Here is a 12,298-nt window from a genome sequence, read left to right on the forward strand (position 1 = left end):
TTACTTTCTGACCACAGCAGTGTATTTTAAAACCTTTTACATTCCATGCCCACAAAGTAGAAAGTTAGGAGATGTGACTTCCCGCCAACTGAGTCCCCTTCTGACCTGACTACTCTCCACTCTGTTAAAATGCCCCATAGACACAGGCAGTCCCAGAATGTGGGACTGGCATAGCTAAGGTCCAGAAGTTAAGGGCACTGGCTATTCTTCCAAAGGATCTGGGGAGCCATGTGGTATCTCACCACCATTCAAAGCTCCAGTTCCAGGAATAGAACACCTCTTTTTTTGGCCTCCATAGATACTAGGCATGTACATGGTACACATGCATACATGCAGGCAAAACATCCATACACATAAGATGTAAATAAATATATCTTAAGAAACAAAACAAAACCTAAAATGGGCATTTAGAGGCAAACTGCTAGCACTGGTGTGGGTGAAAGGGCTTGGGAAACTAGACTCTAAGTCACAGGCTCCTAAGTCTGACCCACATGAAAAATACATTGTTAAAAGTCACTAGACCTATGGAAGTAAATTTAAGGAAATACAAAATTAAGGCAGAGCCCCAAGGAGAACTCATGTTCTAGGGCCTTAAATACAAAACGATCCATACTAGGAATTAGGTGTACAGTGGGTGGAAAAAATATTCCTGTATCATTAAACACATATTCACCCATTAGGAGTCCAAAGTAGGTTGCTGTAAGTGAGTACTCAGGAACATCTATGAAGATACCTTTTCATTAAGATGAGTCAGTGGATATCCATTCTCCTAGATCTTGCTTTTTGCTCTTTGCTTCTTCTCAACTAAATGAAGGTAAGATTTGATATTTGGACTTTTTTTTTTTAAACACTCATTGGCTCCCTAGGTCTTATTTTATTTATATGAGTACATTGGAGCTGTCTTCAGACACACTAGAAGAAGACATCAGATCTCATTACAAATGGTTGTGAGCCACCGTGTGGTTGCTGGGAACTGAATTCAGGATCTCTAGATGAACATTCAGTGCTCTTAACAGCTGAGCTAGCTCTCTCCAACCCCCGATTTTTGGGCTCTTAATTACCCACTTACTCTTCATATAGAGAAAATTTTCATAACACCATATGTTAATAAAACAGTGACTATTTTAAGTCTAAAATGATACAATCATGTTCATGACTCACTTCTCACATATCCACATATGGTCTTGCTAGTTATCAAATGACTTCTAAAACCTCTTCCCCTTAGGACTATAAACACACACCTAAGGACAGTGACTTCCCAGGTATCAGTTCTCTCTTTTGTCTCATTAATTCATTCCATCTTTCAAAGAGTTTCCAGGAGAAGGGGTTAAAACAAACAATCACTTAGACAATCCAAAGTTATGTTATCTTGAGTTACAACTGTCTGTCTAGCACAACCAGACCATTTCCTTTTCATAAACAATCATAACATAAAGAAACACATTGTTGAGAGATATTGAGAAAGGTATTTTCTAGGCAAATCTGAATTTAAATCATTATCCAAATAATATAGTATGTTCACCTTTTACTCTAATTATTTGCACTAACACTGCACAAAAAAATTAATCAACTGCTCTTACTATGTGACTAAGTAATATTACTTTTACCTCCAAAAAGAAGCAATAATTATATTTAATGCATTAAAGTAACTAAAGTCATTTGTAAAATCAGTAACTTGAAAAACTATTTATGACTAATCCATTATAAACAAAGCCAATCTTAAAAACACAATCCTAGAAAAAGTACAGTCATGCTAAGAACAGATAAGGAAGTCGAAGGACCTCACAGGCTATGCTAGACCAAACAGATCAAACACAAAATTGATCTTAAACTGTATGTTTATACAAACAAATAAATACCTATCTTTTTTTCTTGTACATATGCTTAACTTTCTTACAAAAATATAAAAATGTTCTTTTCCATCAAAAACTTCTGAGAAAACAGATTGAAGGGTTTATGATCAGCTCTGAAGTTTTATGCTTATCTTTTTCTAACTTTATCAATTTCCTGACATATTTAACCCAACCCAGAAAATCTTTTCAGCAAATGAAGCATGACAGCTATAAATAAATGTCTTGAAGAACTCTGCAAGGTCACATATAGCCCATGTTGCTTTTGGTTTCCCATCTCTTCTTTGCTTCAAACCTAAAATGAAGAGCATAAAAATCTTAACTTATTTCTAAAATAAAATACTATACTAAAGTAACATATTTTGTAAGCACCCAAAGCACTGACACTTTTACAAACAGCACTGGCTGAGGTAAGGCCTCCATGTTTACCACCTCACAACTACTTTCACTGAGACATAAGACCCTGGGGAAGTGGCCTACAAACTGGATTCCACGGATGAGCAGACTTTTCCACAATTCCTACCAACTCAACAGAATCATGATTTCTTTTTTTTTTCTTTAAGTTTAAAAAATTATTTTTAGTTTGTGTGCCTGGTTATTTTGCCTGCATGTGTCTGTTTACAATATGCATGCCTGGTCCCCACACCCAGAAGAGGGCATCAAATCCCCTGGAACTGCCCGGTCGTAGGCAAGTATGTGCTTGGAACTGAACCCTGGTGCTCTTAAATGCTGAGTCAACTCTTCTATCTCAGGACACAAGTCTTAAGTGAACTTACCCCCACGCCAGTTTCTTCTTCTTTCGAGCAGCCTGTGAATTTTCAGCCTCCTTTTTGGCTTTAACAAACTTGTGGCAGGCAATTGCTTTGGCAATTTTTACACCAAGCTAAGAATTATGGGAGGAAAAAAGGAAAGAAAATGTGAAAAGAAATATTCTAGCTAGTACTGCAAGAATTATAATAGTACAAAACATTGGGAGTACATTGTTCAGAAGCCATGTTTAAAACTAAGAAATCCTATGTTCAGGCCCCTTGAATGAGGCATAACAAATCTATAGATATGGTTTTGATTTCTCTTCACTACCCAAATATCCACTGTCCTACTTGCCCCATCTCCTGGATGGAAATCCTTCCCAAACTCAGACCCTTTGAGGTCCACTACAGCAGTCATGAGGCCCTGCAAGCTCCCTCAGCTACTCTGTAGGCTGAGTGGGAATTTGTCCTGATAAGGCTGAAAACAGACTGACAGAGACGTCAACTTTCTTTGCTCTGGGCTAGAATTACAGTGGCTCAGTATGGTCACACCAGTTATCGCATGCTGATCAGAGGCTCTGATTGGCAGTCACAGATGGGATTAATGAAACATGGGGAAGCTAATTACTACTTCATAAATACACTCTGCATGATGGGCAACAGCTTTTAAGTCTCTGAGAGAGAAAAGAATATAGGGGGAATCAGGAAGTAGAGAAGCTGGACTCCAGGATCCAGCTGCTCCTGTGCTCAGGCTTTCCTGACTTCTAACTGCTGCCTTACAAGATTCATCTAACATGAACCCAAACCCAGATGTCTTCTCTAGCTCAGCCTGTAAGTCTCTGCTTCTGCATTTCTCTAGCACTCACCAGCTTGCAAAGCATTTCCTAGGAGCATCCCTAGGCAGCAATACCAGTACATAAGTTTAATGTAAACTGTCCATGTATGTGTGACTCAAATCCACTAAGAACTAGGATGAATCCAGGTTGGCATGGTGGGACACACCTGGAATCCCAGTAAAAGGATCCTATCCAGTGAGGTAAAGCTGTATGCATAGCATAGTGAGCACCAGGCCACTCAGGGATACATAGCTAGACTCTGTCTCAAAACAAAGAAAGATTTATACCAACACAGGCTTTCAATCTTTCTGATGTTTCTTGGATTTTCTATTCTTTCATTCAACTAAACAGATGTTAGAAGACAGGCAGACTGGTAGAACAAGGACACACACGCAGCCAGTGAAATTATCCTATCAAAATCTGAGTTTTAGAGATCTGCTCGGCAGTTTAAGAAGGTATGGATGGAACTAAAGAGCTCAAGTACAAGATATCAACTTAGCAAGGTGAAATCTGCAATGCTTGACACATCTTTCAGCTGATCTTGTCAGATCTCTAAAACTCAGACAGATTCTTCCTCTCTGATTAGGGCAAAACACACAGCTTGCAAGGTAGGATGGGATAGGGGACCATGACACAGAGATCCTGCCTCAAACAAGATGTAAAGTCTGAACTGATATTCAAGGCTATTCCCTTTCTACACCTGAACCATAGAACATAGGTGTACACACACACACACACACACACACACACACACACACACACACACACTCAGATTTTAAAAATGTTAAAGGTTAATCAAGGGGCTGAGCATTACTATATCTCAGGAGAAAAGGAAACTCAAGAAAGGCGCTGTGGCATCATTATTCACTAAGATAAAATTCCTTTTACTGAAACCCTATGTACTTGTCATACATGAAAAAAACTTAAGTTAGCACCCTCTGCTCAGGTTAATGCAGTGGCTACTATAGTGTCAAAAGAATCTACAAATAGCAATGGCTTAACTTTTATTTGTTTCACTGAAGTCCCTGAAGGCAGCAGGGCCCTCATACATCTTGTGGTATCAGAATGTGGCAGAAGCAGAGGATCTCCTATTGGCTCATAAAATTACACAGATATGTTTCTGATCAGTGTTAATCACATAACTGCAGCTAAACACAAGGGGACTAAGAGGTATGGGAATAAAACTGGATACCTGAAGGGTACTAAGTGAACCTAAGAAGTTGTCTTCTGTCACCAAGAGCAGCTGTGACCTGTGTTTAAGATGCACAGCATTCATGCGGATGGCTTAATCTCCATCCTGCAACATTCATTCCCTGAACATCTCTATTTCCCTGTTAATTCCATGCCTTTGCATTACAAACCAAGTAAGATGCCCTAGTGGTGTAATTGGTTAATATCTGGTACTTTTACAACAAACCAAATGAAACAGTGATGGGTGATATGGTTTACTAACTCCCCCAGGTCAAAGTCCTATTTACCTCTCAGCTACTTGGTATTATATTTAAATTCATGGAAACCGTATCTGCTATACACCATTACCATGAGTGAAAGTTCTTTCCCAAACTGTTGTAAAAACCAAGCTACAGCTCTGTATTATTAATACTGAAGTTCCTAGTCTGAGTTGCCCAGATATGGTACAGACAAGTCAAGACGCTCAAATGAACGGACTCTCCACCCGACCAGATGGAAATGCTTCCAGTATTCCTACAAAGCTACATCAAAGCCAAGCACAGAATCACCAGCACTGAGGTAAAGTTGCAAAGACCACGATCAAGGCACAGCATAATCTTTAAGAATTCTTTATACTGCACAGTGGGCTCCATACCACATTCCTAGAAGCAATTTCACACAATGCTCCTAAAGGGTGCGTTTTCTACCCACTTTAGACTAAGGACCAGGTTAAATGGAATGTTCTTCACTCAACCAATAAACACTACAACAAGGCTGTTCTATGGTTGGGGTGTGTGTGTGTGTGTGTGTGTGTGTGTGTGTGTTTACAGAAAAAAAGCTTTTGGTTTCTATGGATAGTGAAAATCTATAGTAGTTTTGACTTTTGCATTCTTAAATGAATGTGTTTTACTCATCTCTGTGGAGAATGAAATGGAACAAGGATATCTAGAAATACAAAAGGATAATAAGACCGTTAATGAAGAGCCCATCAAGAAGAAACATATTTTTTAGTCAAGATGACAAACCTGAATTTCAGAATATAAAAGAATATTGTGCTGTACATCTCTATGACAAACAAATAAAATAGGCAGACTAGAATTACTCTTTTACTTCTCTAAAAGAAAAAAATTCATCTTCCTGGCCAATGTAAACACCCCAAAAGCTTGCTCAATGGTTTATATATTAAATAAAAAAATAATAATAAAACAGTTTGGGGTCATCAGATAACTATAGTAACACAATGTGAGGAGACTTTTTTAATGAAAAAAAAATGCATACAGAATTTCTTGAATGTGTAGCCAAAGTATCAGCATTTTCCATATAGAACATCCAATATTTTGCTGCATTTTAATTAAGGTGTCTAAACATTATCACAAAGAACTGCAAATTGGTCAGAGCATGCGGTAAGGAAAATTAAGCTCTAAAGGCTTTTTATCACCATATTTCAGGAACCAAGGGTGTAAAATGTTCTAATTTGGGATATATTAAAAGCCATAAAAGGTCTTTCAAAAAGATTAATGGTACTTTGCTTGGATTTAAGATAAGGGCTTTAGCTGGTTGGAAAAGCAGGGCCCTGGCTGGACCCTTGAGGCATTCATCTTTACAGCCACTTGGAAGATTTGTGAAGGCGTCTGCACAACCTCGAGCAAATGCACCGCGACATTTTTTTAATTCCTTTCAATTTTACAGGTTCAGTGTGTGTAAATCATATTGGGTCATAAAATAGATATAATGGCACATCCTTATAAACACAGTGGAGATCTAAAAAAACTTCAAAATAAAGTTAGTACCTCTTGCAAATGTTGCCATAAAGTTTCCTGATAATCATTTGAAACATCTGATTCCGACAGCCTAATTTAACACAACCATAAACTGCTTATCCATTTTATAAAATATTTTAGTCATCTCAAAATTACTAGCTTGTAACAGAGTCATGAAGTTTTTCTCCCTTTTGAACACTTTCAAGGCACTTATTTTAAAATACCAATTATCATACTTTAACTTTTTATAGAATAATAGGTCTCTATGAAAAATATTTATGCCGTTCCCTTTTGTTCTTTAATTAAATGAAAACAGATGTTTTCTGAAGTAAAGCGGAACCATTACTGGAGTACTTAAAGTGTTAAGGTCTTTAATTTTTATATCAGTTTGGTCGACAATTCCTGATTGTCTTTACTCAAGCTCAACATTAATGTCAAGCAAGTTACCTAGGAGACGAAAGAGATCAAAGAGACAAAAAACCCTCCAATGTCTGATTAATCAAGCCTGCAAACAGCTTATTTCTTTTTGCCTGCATGCAAGTATGAAAATGAGATTCTGGGAGCCGAACACTGTGCAGATTTGTTCATTCTTATCAGAACAAAGCCAGCGGCAGCTTATTTCATGGATCATTGGCACTGTCATCAGCGCTACACAGAACGGGTGACAGCTCCTCATTTTGAAGCTTGAACAAAATTAGCAAAAAGTCGGCACAAATTAGCCTCTCATCTTTTTAGTAATATGACATTATTCATTTACTTTTTATCCAATTTTTAATTTTTTCCTTGTCAGCTATCCCTTTCTAGTGTCTCTCGCATGCCATCATAAAATGCCTTCTGAAAAACAAGCAAAGAAACAGTCAAAGTTGAAAAACACAAAAGTTCAAGAGGAAAGAATAAGCACTTCTAATGGCCGGTTCTGCTGTGTTTTAAAATTAAGTTTCAAAACTTTGCAATAATTGATTTTTAAAAACAGCTTAGGATGCCAGTGTATTTTAACAAAGAACATAACAAGGCTAATGGATCATGCAAACCCACCTGAGGTGTCTCTGCCACAGTAAACTTCAGATGCTTATGTCACATTGGTCTTTCTCACCATGGCCACACCTGGGATGCCAGAGTTCTGACTGCAGCCCAAGCTATGGCCCACCTCGTCACTCAACTGACTTTTCGACCAAGTTCTTCTCTTTGAATTATCATATCTTGTTTCATTGTCATCTTGAAGTGTGTATGCACACACAGGCTGACATGTTTGCCTATGTTTGTACATCACATAAGTGTCTGGATGTATAACTAAATATATACTTATTTATTACTTTGATACCTATAATTTCCTGCCAGTTTATTTCAATCATAACCATCAAATCCCAATTTAAAACATACTAAGAAAATAGATACACATATATATGCATATGATATGGCCCATTACTCAACACTGATTTAATAATAAAATAGTTTATATAATACCTGTTTTAATAACTTCAAATTATATGTAGACTACAGGATTCTAAACAAAAGGAAAAAATATTACACTATTGAAACTACTCCTGGATATTGACATTCATATTCAAGCAACTTATTCCATTCATAAAGGGGAAAAAGGCATTAAAAAAATTAACCATAAGCTGTTAGATGCTTTACACAGCCCCCATAAGAAAGACAGTTTTTTGAAAGAACTGTAGTACTGTTTTCAGCAATTTCTTTATCTCTGTTCTTCTAAGTAAGAAAGCCTATTAACAAGCTTTGAACTTAAAATCACATTTACAATAATGTGCCATCAACAGTTTTATAAGCTAATTAGAAAAAGATTAATTAATGACTGGCTGCTAATAAAATGGCAATCATGAAGAAAGAAACCAAGGGTGCTAAGCTTCAACTACCACCAATTAAGAGCTAATTACAAACAAATTATATATGTGTTTTGCTGTGGGCTTTAATTTACTAAAATGGTTTTAATTAAAAGAGAAAACATGCTGATTAATTGAACTGCAGAAAAAAAATCTACAGTATAAACTGTGCTTTGTCTGTCTCTTTAATTAGACTTGTAACATCTGAAATCTTTTTTAAGGTTAGTTAAAAGCACAGATAAACATAATTAAGACAGCACATAAGGAATGCCATTCAAGGTGAACACCCAGCCAGACCCCAGAGGTTAAGAAAGCATCCACAATGCAATGAGATGTGAATAAGCACACCTGAAAAACACAGGGATGCCCTTCGCTAAATACCCATCCTACTTTCCTGAGGCCAACAAGCTCTGTCTTCAAAGCTGCAGGATTTTTATAGGAAAGAAAACGTCTTTAAACTAGATGTAAAGGAATTCACCCAGTCCTTCCCTCACGGGGTCAGACAATGCTTAATCCATGCACTGTGCTAAGTTCCTCTACATGTAACAACTGATTTATTTGTTAGAGTTAAGGAGAATAAGGCTTTAAAAAAATTAAAGCTACCATTTTAAGGCCACTAAGACTATGTGCAGACAGGAGGATAAGACAGAGATATGTTTGAATTAAAAAATACTGAGAGATGACCGTCGTATTCGGTTCTGGATGATCCTCAGCAGACACATACTGCCCCAAGGACAGAGCTCTCACCTCCACTAGGAGCTGGTAGAGCTGACTGGCAGCCCATTCCCTGAGAGGGCTTTTTCTCACCAGTGCCCTATCCTCTTTCCTACTGCCAATGTGCCAGTGAAATATACCAAAAGGAAAATGTTGCTAAACTGTTCTTACTACTAGAAAGAGAAGTCGATCAAGAAAAGGTCAGAACTGGAAGGCAGGACAAATATATTTTGCCAGAGTCTGCAGATATCCACACAAAATGATTAAGTAAAGCCTACCACCTTCTTTTAGAGAAAACTCATGGTTGACAGCATTTGTTAAACATACCTCCAGCTAACTACAATATCTCCTTTCCAGAAATATAAAATATTGGTTGGAATAAAGATGCATTACGTGTGCTTGTGTGTGCGCGCGCGTGCGTGTGTGCACACACTCATAAAATCCATATTGTATTTTTACTGCTTTTACCCACTCTTCAGACGCCAGAAATCACAATACTTACAACTAAAGGAGGGATCTGACCTTCTTCAGCAGGGCTGAATGTTCTAGCAATAAATTTTTATAATGGCTAATTGGAGTATATTGTTCTGTATATGGTACTGTGTATCAACAAACAGTTTTAACTCAGACACTTGGTTTCAAGATATTTCTTCCCAAAAGAGTATTTATGAAAATAGAACAGGCCCATTTTGTCCATTTTGACACTGGACAGATAGACTGAAGTATATCTAAGGAATATATTTAGTTAAATGTGCAGTGACTCATTTGAAGGTGGGAACATTGCTTTGCTACCAAGTGAAGTTGGTTTTTATCTCCACAAGCTAAAAGATGTTTAGAAAAAGGTCCTTTTTACCATATATAATACTCCAACTGAATTTAAAAGTACTTGTTTCTACAGGTCTCTATGACTGCACTGTGCCTTATGATAAGGACAACATCAGAAAAGACAGCTGAGGATAATAGGTAGAAGATGTTATTTTCAAAGATCACAGTCCACAGTCAATCAACAGAGAATGTCCTGCCAAGTCAGGGGTCAGTTCAGCCAGACATGCCCCAAACAAGAGTTTAAAGAAAGAAACTGGTTTTTTGAAATTGGAACAGCTTCATCAGTGTAACACAATTATGGAATGGTCAGAGGGGCAGGAAGAGCATTCTCAGCAGTCTGCAGCTACACGGCAAACACTGAAAAGACAGCCCAGCTTACACTTAGACACAAGACACTTAAGTTACCCTCTTCCCCCAAACCAGATTCCAACTAAACTCAGTCATCACAAATGTAAGGGACATGCTTCTGGGAAATTACATGCTTTACTGTGTCACAATGAGATCGCACCAACAGCCTAATTTTGACATACTCTCTTGAGGGATGTTTTCAAGGTCTATTCACAGACATGGTTCTACTTTTAACTTCATTTTTCACAAAATTGATGCTGCCCTACTCACTTCACAGGCTTTTAAATGTTAAACATCAAAATGAGCTTCACCTATGGCTGGAAAGGGCTTTAAGAACTCTGGGGTCTGTGCCTCTGAGCAAAGGCTTTATCAGCAGGTCCCAGTCACTGCTTCTTGAGAAAAGCAAACGCTGCTGTTATTAAAAACCAATCTACCTGAATTTCAAAAGGACACCTACCATGCATACATACACTCTATTCATAGAAGGTTTCTGCCCCAAACTCACACTTCTGTAAAATCCCATCTCATCATCACAGTGACTGGACTAAGGGATGATATATGAGAATATAAAGATGGCAACATTTCTTGCCAAAGCTTTTCTTGACTGGACATCCCTGAAGGGCGCTCCATGAGTGGGCACAGCACTGGCATCTTTCTAACTCTGTGTCACAATTGCAATCATGACCCATCTGTCCTTTCAATTATCCAGGATATAAACTGCTGGTTTTTCTTTTGACCAGAATTCATTAAACACAATACCAGAACACAGCTTTACATATGTATCAAAGCATAAAAACAATTGAGGAAAATGTTATCTTTTCTAAAGCAATCTCATTTGTCATACAGTATGACAGGGAAGGTAAGACCTTGAAATAAAATGCCTAGTCAGCATTATAAAACTTCAACTTCTAAAATGACAAATGAGAAGACACCAAACTACAATCCCGGTGTCCTCCAAGAAAATCCCCATTTCTAAGACCCCAGAGGGACAGCTCTGAATGTTTTTTCAGGTAGTTGAACACATATGTAGCAAGGAAACTCACCAGGGCCAAGGTGAAATTATTAACACAAGGTTGGTACACCATAATCCATGCAACTCCTTCCCACACTAGCACACCATTTAGAAAACTGCTCATACTCATGAGATTTGATATGGATTCAGAAAACAAATACCTCACATATAATACCTCACATTTAAGCTAACTATTAATCTTCATTGCCAAGTAATAAAAGTACTGTCAAGAGGGGCTGGAGAGACGGTTCAAAGTTAAGAGCACTTGTTACTCATAGAGAGGTCTAGAACTCAAGTCCCAGCACCTACACCAGGTAGCTTACAACTCCCCAGTTCCAGGAGATACGACACCTACACTCACTTAAGTTTTCTTGAGCAAATGAACACACACACAAACACACACACACACACACACACACACACACAAACACACACAGAGATGATTAGAAGTAAACATTGCTTTAAAGATCTAAAGTTATTTGGCAATCACAATAATAACTTACAATAAAAAAACACAATAAAAGAACCAGCAACAGATGCTGAACTAGATGTAACAAGGGAGTGCTGTAGCCTCAAACTGTCTATCCATACGGTACTTAGTCATCACAAAGGGGAAAAACTCAGAGCTATCACCCTCATCAAAGTCAAACCAACAGAAAGTGGCACAGAGATGTGTCTCTGGATAGTCTGAGAAGGGCTCATGGTTACTGCTGTGACTCACTATGAGGAAATACTAGACAAAACAAAACTGCAGGGTGTGTATTAACTAGCCTTTCCTGAAAAACACGAACTTAAAAATAAGGACAAGAAGCTATTTTAAACTAAAGGAACACAGCAACAGAGTACAATGTTAGAAAACAGGATATGACTTTGTTAGTATGCAAATTATTAGAATAAATGCAAATCTAAAGTATATGGATTAAAGAAAAACTTTTCTTCAAATTTTATAACTTTCTTCTTTAAAAAAATTCATTTGTGTGTGTGTGTGTGTGTGTGTGTGTGTGTGTGTGTGTGTGTGTGTGTAAGTATATACACATCTAGGTCAGTTCTTCCCTTCTACCATGCCAGGTCTTCGACTGAACCAACTTGTTGGCACCTTTTCTGATTAACATTTTTATATGGGTGCATATGGTGTGCGTTTGGGGGGCATTTACTGTGTATGAAGACCGGAAGACAACTCTGTAAGTTCT

General features: G+C 37.7%; 1 protein-coding gene across 1 annotated transcript in view; it reads right to left on the reverse strand.

The window, feature by feature from the left end:
* Positions 1-846: 846 nt before the first annotated feature.
* The window catches only part of Fam204a (family with sequence similarity 204, member A), a 29,300-nt gene continuing 17,848 nt past the window's right edge, over positions 847-12,298 (reverse strand). Inside the window, exons 7-8 of the mRNA NM_001107448.3 lie at positions 2,627-2,733; positions 847-2,145 (exon numbers count right to left, since the gene is read on the reverse strand). Of these exons, the coding sequence (NP_001100918.1) occupies positions 2,094-2,145; positions 2,627-2,733 (159 nt within the window). The 3' untranslated portion in view covers positions 847-2,093. The remainder of the gene's footprint in view (positions 2,146-2,626; positions 2,734-12,298) is intronic.

The sequence above is a fragment of the Rattus norvegicus genome, chromosome 1, assembly GCF_036323735.1.
Source record: "Rattus norvegicus strain BN/NHsdMcwi chromosome 1, GRCr8, whole genome shotgun sequence".
NCBI lineage: Eukaryota > Metazoa > Chordata > Mammalia > Rodentia > Muridae > Rattus > Rattus norvegicus.